Source organism: Enhydra lutris, unplaced genomic scaffold (genome assembly GCF_002288905.1).
Source record: "Enhydra lutris kenyoni isolate GAN:26980312 unplaced genomic scaffold, ASM228890v2 scaffoldscaffold19, whole genome shotgun sequence".
NCBI lineage: Eukaryota > Metazoa > Chordata > Mammalia > Carnivora > Mustelidae > Enhydra > Enhydra lutris.
The window spans coordinates 1,411,857-1,422,720 of NW_019154103.1; the positions used below are offsets into that span (position 1 = coordinate 1,411,857).

The 10,864-nt window shown below is 49.0% G+C and overlaps 1 protein-coding gene across 1 annotated transcript; it reads right to left on the minus strand.

Moving 5' to 3' along the window:
- Window positions 1–4,566: 4,566 nt before the first annotated feature.
- On the minus strand, window positions 4,567–10,337 carry LOC111148325 (ectoderm-neural cortex protein 1). Its single transcript, XM_022504829.1, has 2 exons — window positions 10,045–10,337; window positions 4,567–6,420 (listed from the first exon to the last, which is right to left on the minus strand). Exon 2 carries the CDS (start codon window positions 6,405–6,407, stop codon window positions 4,638–4,640), a length of 1,770 nt encoding a protein of 589 aa, XP_022360537.1. The 5' UTR covers window positions 6,408–6,420; window positions 10,045–10,337; the 3' UTR covers window positions 4,567–4,637.
- Between the last annotated feature and the right edge of the window lie 527 nt (window positions 10,338–10,864).

Genomic DNA, 10,864 nt, shown 5'->3' on the forward strand with positions numbered 1-10,864 from the left:
CAAATAAATAAAATCTTTAAAAAAAAAAAAAAAGAAGGGACTTTAAAAAGTCTGGCTACTTATTAAAAAGACAAGGAAAAATAAAGAGTAAGGTAGTCTGTATGAAAAGCTAACAGTTGTTTTTCTCTGGGAACAAACAAGAAGTCTGAACTGATAGTTTCCTAAATTTTGATTTGCTGCCTCTGCATTTATGTCTTTTCAACCGTATTTGTGTTAAACATTTGTTATGATAAACCTTGAGAATATTAATAAAATCGTATCCAAATTGACAGGGTCATATTTTAAAATTTCATTTGCTTCCTACATCCGGCATATGTGTGTTACACGTATTTTGTGAATTATGTTGGACTATAGTATTACTTTTTAATTTCAAATTCCAATTGTTCATGGCTGATCTATAGATAGTGGACTTATGTGTTATGCCTTTTTTATTTTTTAAAGATCTAATTATTTATTAGAGAGAGCGAGCGAGCAAATAAGCATGGGTGCACATATGCAAGCACCTGCACGTTGGGGAAGGGGCAGAGGGAGAGATGCTCTAGCAGCAGCCTCCACGCTGAGCCGGGCTCCATCCCACCACCCTGAGATCGTGACCTGAGCCGAAACCAAGAATCAGTCACTCAACCGACTGAGCCACCCAGATGCCCCTGTATTATGACTTTTATAGAAAGTCATGTGTGAACGTGAATTTGTGTCCGTTCAAAGCTTTGCAGGGCATCCTGTTGAACTCCATTCGGAACTGTTACAGGGGGATATTCACTCTTCCTTTGAGACACTGCCCATCCCCTCCTAGAGCCCCAGGTGACATTGCACGGAGTAGACTGATTGTTGACAGCTAACAAGACTGCAGAGGGATACATCTGAGTGACTTTTACTTGGCGTTAGTCTATGAAGTCTGGTCATTAGCGAATGGAGCAACGAGGGCTACGTGCGATATGTCTACTCCTGGGCCCTTCAGCATAGTGATCTTCAAGGTGATCGATTTTAGGGTCAGAATTTTAAAGCAGCATTTATTATTTTTGCTCTGATTATAAAAATATGTGGTAGAAATTTTGGGGGCGGGGACAGAAAGGTAAAAGAAAATTAACCGTAAACCCACCATTTGGAGGTAATGCCATTTAGCATTACGGTTCCAGTCTTTCTAGATCCACATAGTATCTGATTTTTAGCAGTTAAATGGTTAAGGGCAGAGACTAGAATCAAGCTGGAATTTCTGCTTCTACGTGCCCTAGCTGGGTGCTTAAGGGGCAAGTATTGTAGTATCTTGGTGCCTTAGTTTCCCGGTTTGCCTACTGAGGTCCTCTGAGCAACTGGCTCAAAGCATTGTTTTGCTGATTAAATAAACTAGCATATGTAAAGCACAGAGAACAGTGGCCGGCTTGTGGAGAATGCTGCGTAATACCTGCTTTTCTGATTCCTTCCTAAGCTGTTTAAGGAGAATGGTATTCCTACAACCCTATAGTTTGCCCTCTTAACCCTCCTCAATAAAAGTGACTTGTATCAAGTGACTTGACTCTGTATCAAAGTTCCAGTTTCTACATTTGCCCAGTGGCAGTGGCTTAAGGGGCACTTTCTGTCTTGAATGAAATTACAGACTTTCTTTGAAGTCTGTATTTGAGGCTCTGCTCTTCTTGCACACCCAGGACCCTGACAGCTCGTGCACTAAAAGCTCTAGTTCATTGGATTTGCCTTTGTGCCTCCTTCCATCTCTTACTGGTACACTCTTCATGTTTTTTTTGCTCTAAAAAGGGGAAGAAACATAGGCACATCCGAGATCCAAGTGCTGTCAGGTTGGGGCCACACAGCGCCATGAAAATGGGAGAGTAATCAAAAGTAATTTCCTTTCTGTCCTTCCCACCCACTGACAGAGCAGCAGGAGACAGTTAAAATCCCCCTGGTGAATGAGCTTTTAGACCTTAAGGAAACTTCTTGTTAACACCATATTAATTTGGTTAGCACCTACATTTCGAGATCAAAGAGACGTCCCGGAAGGTTCCGCAGCTTAGGGCCAATACCTGCACAGCTCCTCTTTTAAAGTCACTCTATCCCCCGCTGAAGTGTTTTAACACTCTCTTGTGTGTAGAAAACTCTGGAAACTTAAACCAAAACGCTCCCTATCAGAAACCACAAGACAGGCTTTGATCAGAACCACCCCACCCTTTGTGAAGGCCAGCCGGTAGAATTCCCGTTGCTCTGTGTTCCCCTGGCAGGCAGAACCCAGGGCGGGGAGGTGGTGTTTCCCATGTGACCTAACACTTTATTTGCTCGGTTCCCAGGGACCGGAAGTGTGCGATTAGGTTCAAACACCCAGGACAGGGCGAATTCAAGTGTTTGCCAACATTCTCTGGGCTGCCAAAGGAGGCACCAACAATGAAGAACGAAGATAACAAGCAGATGATAATCAAAGAAGCCTCACTTTCCTGCCACACACAGAGCTAATTCCGTGGCTGGCTGGGGTCTCCAATGAAGGAGCAAAGAAAACTCAGAGCAAGGTACTTTTCTCCCCCTTTCTCCCCTCGTCTATCAATTCACCCAAGTCTGAACCAGGACTGAGCTCGGAGAAGCCAGATTTAAATCAGTCATTGGACAAAGGACAGATCTGAAGTCCAGGACGGTCCAGAGTCCACAGTTTCGAACCAGAATGCACACGTGGTCTCTTCCTGCCTCTGCTTCCTTACCTTGCTCCAAAGGGGCCAGCCCATCTGCCAGTGACCATTCTGAGGTACCACCACCATCACTGGCAATTTTTTAGGCTCTCCTATGCAAATACAGTCAGTTCTGGGCTAACACCAAATTCAGTGTGCTCTTAATTGATGCTTTTGCCCAGAAGGTTCTTTAAACCTGCTTTAGAGGTGAGTCAGGCACTCATATCGCAGATGAAATAACCACGTTCAGAGCATTTGTTTACTCAGGATTACTGAGATGCTAGCAAGGCTGCAAAAACCAGTTTGGTGTGGGCCGCTGTCAGCCCGGTCGCTCCCCACAGGAGGTTTCTACTGTTCCAGCTCCTTTGAGGGAGTTTCATTCCAAGGTTACATTCTATTACCAAGAACTGTACTAACTGTTAGAGGCTAGAGGAGACAACTGAACCAATGAAAAAACCAGGAAGATGAATCATAACAGTGAGGCCAACTTTAGCGGTGTTTGAAAAGGAGCTGTAAGAAAGGTGGAAAGAAAAGACAAATGTGTCAAAACCCCTCTTTGCTTAGCTCACAAAGACCCCTAGATTTCCCCTTTTCCCCTCTGAAAATCCTCTTCGAGAATGTGAAATGTACTAAGGAAAACAGAGTCAAAGTCTCTAGGTAATGAGCAAGTTTTCATGGTACTTCCTCCAAAGCCTGAGTTTTCATTTTATTCTCTTATTATTAGTAATAAGCCCATGCATTACCAACCAAAACAAACCAACACATTCCACGTGCCCCGTGCTACACTCAGAAACGCTTAAGTGGTTCCTGGGGCCAATACTAAAGATGCTTAAGGGCAGCAAAGCGCCATTAGCTTCGCGAACACTGAACTGTGTGGGCCTATTAATTATTTGAGCCAAGAGTATTATATACTCGTAAGTACACAAGGCGACCATTATGGACTCAGATATATGACACAGAAAGACAACTTTTGTTAGCCCTGACAATAGGGTCAGCCTGTCTGATTAACTCTGAAAGGCCGCAGTGGAAGGCCATCTAGAGGTCTCAGCATGCCACGCATCTGACAAATTTATACAATGCAGGTGCAACTTTTACAAGGATAGACCTTGATTTCCCTCTGAGGTTGGTTAGTCAATGCCCAAAAAGGGGCCTTTTTTCCCCCTCAAGGAAAAAAATTTTTAAATATGCAATAAAGAATCTGGGAGGGAACAAACCAGGGATAAACTTAAGCTTTCAGATTTTTACACCCTACTTCATTCCAGAAAAGGTTGGAGGGATCTAAATTTGATTATCAATAAATTATCTCCTGGGCTGAGACGGATATGAGGCTCTCTGGTTTCTTAAGGAGCAGTTCAACCCGAAGCTCCAGTGCCCAGGTTGATTTCTTGACCAACTCTTCCACCTCCAAAGCCCCATGACTTGGGCAACTGACTTAACCTCTGTGTGCATCAGTTGTTTTCATCTATAAAATGCTCTAGTATGATAGCTCACGAGGTTGTTGTCAGGATCGCATGAAATGATCCGTGTGAGACATGTGGCCCGGCTCCAGGCAGGCAGGGAGGGCTCCGTCAACATTAGCTGGCATTATTAACCCCGGGTAGGGGTTCTCCACCACTGGAAATCTCCAGTTCTAGTGATTTCTGAATCATTAGAAAGCTTCCTAAAAATACTGATATGCCTGGGACCCACCCGGACCAAATGAAATCAAATCTCTGGGATGGGCCAAATTTGAAAAGCTCTTGAGGGGAGCAGGAGGATCAGTCAAGGCTGAGAACCGCTGGCTTTTCTGAGGGGTGGGGGGTTGCAGCTGTGGGCAACACAAGTGTGCTCAGTTCTGGGGTGCAAATTCTTTTAAAGATTCTGTGGACCTACTTCTATGGGCTGAGTTACAATGACCACATCTCGGTCTCCACAGGTAGCTTAATGACACGCCTACTTCCAGCCACACTGACTTCTTACCTCACGCTCCCCTTCTCGAAGAGGTACTGCCGTCTAAGAAGGCAGATGCTTCCAGGTGCTGACAAATGCGGTAGGAATCAGCGAATATGGGACTGTGGTGATGCTGTTCCACACGTCTAATGTCGGGTCGTAACAGTCCAAAGTTTTGCAGCGCTGAATGCCGAAGTACCCGCCCACCACATAGAGCTTGTTTCCGGATGCCACAGCGTGACAGCTCATGCGCTTGGCTGTCACATCTCCCACCTTGGTCCACTGGTAAGTCTCACTGTTGAATTTGTAAGCAGAGCAGGCGGAGAACTCCGTGTCTCCCCCCATAATAAAAATCTGGTTCCCCAGCACCGCTGCTGCTGTGTAACGCCAGGGTTGGGGACAGGTGGCTGGGACCGTCCACCTGTTCTCGCACTGATCATAACACTGAACTTTAGGGAGCTTGTCATGACTGACGCTGGTACCTCCGAAAGCAAACAGCTTGAGCTTGGCGCTCACCACGGCTGCATTGCTAACACCTTCTCTGAGGGGGGCCACCATGGTCCATTTGTTGGTCGTGGGGTCATAGTGTTCTACTTGCTTTAGGGAGACTGAGGGGGAGGCTGGGAGACAGCCCGTTGCAGCTGTGTGCCCCCCAACCACATACAGGCAGTGCTTTAGTTCAGCAGAGCCGTGGCCGAACCTGGCCACCAGCATGGGGGCAGCTTTGGACCACTCTTCATGCAGGGTATCATAAACCCAGACATCTTTTGAGACTCCGTTTTCAGACCCCCGCCCCCCGGTAATGTACACTTTGCAGCCAATTGCACATGCACTGAACTCTTTTCTTGGGCTGGGGATGTCAGCCTTGGGAATGATCTCTTTGGCCTTCTGGTCTACCAGATACAGCTTGTCGCACATGAAGGTCTGCCCACCCAAGAGGAAGAGAGCATGGCCAGTCTTCCGAGGCCGGGCACAAAGGCTGGTTACCACGCCGTCATTCTGCAGGATTTTTAGTTTGCACCTGATGGCCTCTTCCACGATCTCCTTGCTCTTTCTCTGCTTGGTAATGAGTTCCTCCATGGCCACGTTCTCCATGAGATAAATGGCTGGCAGGAGAGCCAGCCTCACTGTCTGCAACAGCTCTGGGAGGTAGCAATAGCGCTTCTTCAGGTCGTAGCTGATCCAGTTAATTGCAGACTCGTACACAAGCCTTTCATCTTCTGTCTCCAGCTCTTCACTGGACAAGAGTTGCACTACCATGTCCTGGGGCAGCTGGAGGAAATCTTCGTTCTTCCTGATGGTCTGGAAATTGCTGAGACACATTCTCCAGGACAGCTCGTACAGCTTCGTGCACTGGTGCGCGTCAGAGAGCAGCAGCATGCCCAGGCAGTTGGTGGGATGCAGATTCTTTTCCAGGAACTCAGCGCACGCATCCCGGATGTCCTGAAACTCCAGCATGTCGCCAGCTTCCAGAAGCGATTCTGCGTTTTCTTCATTGATGATGACCCGGGAGGAGTACGCATAGTCGAGCAGCAGCTCCAGAACTTCGGGGTGGATGGAGTTGTCGAAGTTGACCTCACTGTCCTGGCTCTCTTTCAGGCCGCCGCTGAACATGGCTTCAAAGTAGCGGCTACATGCAGCCAACACTGCCCGGTGACAGGGGAAGGTCCTGTTCCCAGCATGGAGAAGGACATCCGTGAAGAGGCGCTGCTGGCGTAAAAGGTTCAAGTGCGTGAGGACACTGTCAGCGTAGGAAGACTTGTGAAACAGGTAGATGTTAATGGAGCCACTGCTGGCCCTGGACTTGCGGTTCTCATGCACACTGACTGACATTTTGTTTCCACTCCTGAAACCGAAACAAAACAAAACAAACCATTGAACGTGATGCTCCTGATGTTCAGAACGGCAGAACAAAGCCAAACAAATCGCTGTGAACAGAGAAAACAGAACACTTTGCCGCCTACCGCTCAGAATAATGGATAGCCGTGCCTATACAAAGTCAGAGACAAGCACCTATAAGGAAAGGCATTCACTGTAACACTGCTGAGCTATTTGAACACGGTTTTAAAAAAAAGAAAAGAAAAGAAATCGCTGCTTGCAAGCAGGTTCATCTTGGAAAACCTGACTGCCAACTTCCAGGATATTGAAGTCCTTGAGAATGTCAACCAGCGAAGCCCAAGATGAGGGAGGTCTCACTCTCACAGCTCCCTGCGCTTGTCCAGCTGATTCACTGTGGGCCACTTAAAATGCCGGGCTTCCAGCTCTCGTAACGCCAGGCCGGGCACCAGCTTTTATGTCCCATGCAACATAAAGCCATGTGTAAAACAAAGACCTACTAATTAATTCCATTAAGAATTCCTTTTGTAAGATCCACTCTCCCTGTGTATCACAGTAAATGGGCAATGGAACCTTAAAATCATAGGCTTAGGCCATCTTCTTCCATAATCAGGTCTTTACTGAAATGTCACAAATGACTTCTAACCAGACAATTCTACCACGCCAGAGTCCTCAAAGGGCACTAGTATGAACATTACCATATATTGATCAGCAGGCTTTTGTGGAAACACAGAACAGATTCTGGCCATGGTCACCACCTATCTTTCTTGCTCTGAACAGCTTCCAAAACGAGGATTTGCACACATAAAAGGAAGACTATTTTGAGTAGCATACTCATCACTGCTGTTTTTCTATTCTTCCTGCTTTATATCAATTCTTGGAAAACTGGTTGCAAGAACAAAGGATCTATCCATCCCTCTCTTTCGCTTCAACAGTGCAGGACCAGGACGGTTCTTGTGTACCTGCAAACACTGGCACGTGCATAGAAGGAGTTCAAAATGCAAACCCTGCTTTATGTAAATCAAAAGCACTCAAACCTATGTGCATATGTGCGTGTGTGTGTGTGTGTGTGTGTGTGTGTGTGTGTGTGTTGCCAGCCGCTGTAAATTTAGGGCCACCCTGGAATTTATTTGCTGACTAAAGTACTTTTGAAATTATAGCAAAATCTAATGCTGTCTTGGGCTTTCTTCAGTAAGTAAACCACAGGTTAAAAACATAGGACATACCTATCACCTATCTTCAAAAACTGGATCACATGCTTTTCTTTTTTCTTTGTTAACCCTATCCTTCTGTTACTTCAAAAGACTAAAGCCTCTAAGAACCTGCCTGTCAAAGGATTCCTAAGGAAGCTGTTTAGGCCAGGAGGGTAAACAACTGTGTAAGTTACAGTATCTGTTTCAAAACACAGAACAGCTAGTTTTTACAGGCAGCTGAAACCTACCGCTGCCTTGTTTCCTTCCACCCCTCAGACATGTATTTTTTTAGTGTATAGTGCAGTAATTGCTAATAGACGGAAAGGAGCGATTTTCCATGGATTCCGGGGCTAGCTACCAAGCAGCCCTTCCTGACCAGATGTGGCACAACACAGCTCACAACAAAGGCAGGTGCCAACTGGGCCCCGGACACATGGGCCACAGAGCATTAGGTGATGCAACTTGTTTTTTTTTCTTTTGGAATGTAACTTTTCACTAGCGTAAACAGGGCTTAGTGGAAGACAGTAAGTAACAATGTTCTAGGGCTCTGGTGTTAGGAAGACAGCTTTAGTGTCCATAGCAACTTGAAGACAGGACAAACAGTAAGGTGCCCCCCCATCACCCTTACCTCAAGCAAAGCCACACAGTCTAGTCCACCCGAACCATGAACCATGCCCAGTGCTGCGGAGAACCACCAATTCCACCTATGTGAATGCACCAGGTCTCCAAAGGCTTAGAACACAGATCAGCATCCCTGATGCTGAAGTACTTTGAGGAAGGTTTTATGCTTAAACCTCAAAAGATGCTGTGAACACTGTGATACCTTATATAGAAACTTGACAACATTCCAAATGAGTAGTTCTGCTTTCTTTTTTTTTTTTTAAGCTAATGCTTCCAAAGCACCCTTAAAGGCTGCCTTCTCTCAAGCGAAGAATGAACACACCTCTAGCTGAAGAATGAGGCTCCCTGCACCAGGTACAGGACACCACAGCGCCTCCACACTGAGTGGGAATCACACTGGGGCCCAGAACATGTTTCCCTGAGCCTTAGATGCCACACAGGGTAAAACAACATTCACAACGAGGCTTACATGTAAGGAAACTGTTTTGAAGACCTGAGGATATAGGACTTGCATCCCTATGCCTCCTGTGTTTATGCTTCTGCATTTTTCCAGGCTGGCCCACAAAACCAGAAGGAAGAGGCTAGCCTGTCATCTTAGTTACCACCCAGATGGAGAAGCGTGTCACAGGCAAAATCCAACATTCCTACAGCAGTACTTGCTTAAAATAAAAGGTAAACTTAAAGACCCAAGGGAGACGACTTGCTTTCTTGTTTAAAACTATGCAAACATCAAAATATCAGCAGAAGCCATTTATACAGTCACTAAACACACCTTCTAAAATGAATCACCCTTCTGGCATTTTTTAAGCCCTCACAGAAATATCTGTATGCCAAGTAAGTAGCCAAAAAAGAAAAGAAAAGAAAAGAAAAGGGGGAAAAAAAGCACACGTATACTTAACCTGTGCGTATGAAGAAGACGGAGAAAGGGCTGCTATTACCGTGAACATCAAACGGGCTTCTCGCTACAGTAACTTCAGTTCACTTAATGCTCCTTACTCAAGCCCTGCTGCAATACTTTGCGTCCCGTCACATCTTACGTTTTCAACCTGGTCTCAACGCACTCAACGGAGAAACGAGGCAGACCTTCTGGGGCACTTACCTTACTGATAACAATGGAAGGACATTAGAAAGGCACTGTTAACAAGAAAACCAACTGACCATACAGCCCTCTGTAACATTTGCAACGCTCTTCAACACGCTGGCCATACGTGTGCGGGCAACACGAAATTACATGCCCAACAAGTTTCAAGGTTCGTCTCCACCACGCCCACCCATTCCTGTCCTTTGAAACTCATAGTGTCACACTAAAGGCCAAATACTTGCACGAGAAGAAACTGATTTTTCATAGTTTTCATTCATTCCCCACAGACATTCCGCCGCCGTGAGCGTGCCCTCACGAAGCGTGTGTGCTCGGGGCTCCGGCGCGCCCCTGTGCCGGGTGGGGTGCAACGTGGGCCGACAATCCCGGGCGCCCGGCCTTGGGGGCTGCGAAGTGCGAGGCAGAACGACAGCCACCCCCAGTGAAGCGCCGCTTTGGGCGGAGGACGGAGACTCATCCCTCCCCGGCTCGGCTCCCTGATTCCCAGAAGCTCGCCCGGGAGCCAGCGAGCCGGACGAGAGGAGATCCCTCCGGCGACTGCCAGCGTCTGCACGGTGCGGGAGGGCAGCGGCGGCCACCGAGGTCTCCGCCCGGAGAACAGTTCCCCGACCTCCGCCCAAGTCGGAGTTCCGGACTCCGGGGCGAACACACCCCCGCAGGCCGAGCGGCCGGGGTAAGCCGCGGCGGCCGCAACAGGTCCGGGGCAGCGGGGTAAACTTACGGCGGCGTCGACCGGCGTCAGGCACGACCAGCTGCGTTCTCGCCTAGGTCACCGCGCGGGAGGCGATAAGGCGGACGTCTCAGCCCCGGAGAGCGGCGGCGACTGCCTGAGCGAAAGGAGCGCGCATGGGGCGCCCGCCGGGGAGAGGACAGCGCCTCGCGACCCCCACGCCGCGGACTCCGCTCGCGACCCGCGGAGCGTCTCCCGGAACGCGTCTCGGGTAAGGAGAGCGAGCCTTTGGCCGCCGGCGCCGCGCAAGGAGGCGGGCTGGGCACTCCGGGGAGGGAGCTAGAAAGCGCTCGTGCGCGCCGGCGGCCGCCTGGCGTCTGGACTTGGTCTCAGCAGCGCCGCCGCCGCGCCGCCTCCTCTCTGGCTGCCCAAGCAGTCTGCGCCCAGCCACCGCGGGCCGGGCTATAAGCGGCGCGGCGGGAGGGGAGGGGGGAGGAGACGGTGCGGATGCAGAGTGACACCCGGGGAAGGAGGGAGGAAGCGCTTGAATGCCGCCCGCCGAGGAGGAGGAAGAGAAGGAGGAGGAGGCGGCGACGGGGAAGAGCTGGAGAAGAGCGTGTCGGGGGAGTTAATCGAGAGAGGAAGTGGGGGGGGGGGGCGGCGGAGAGTGGAGAGAGACAAAGCGGACACGGTGCTTAAGCCACTAGCAGCTGCAGTCCTCAGGGATCGCGAGTAGAGCAAGTTTGACCAGGTCCGAGTGCCTGCGCCTCTCCGGCCCAGCACGGTTAAAGGACAGCCCCGGAGCTCAGAGACCCTTGGCAGTGGAGGCGCCCGGCTGCGCGCTCCGCGATGCCGGAGTCCGCCAGATGCT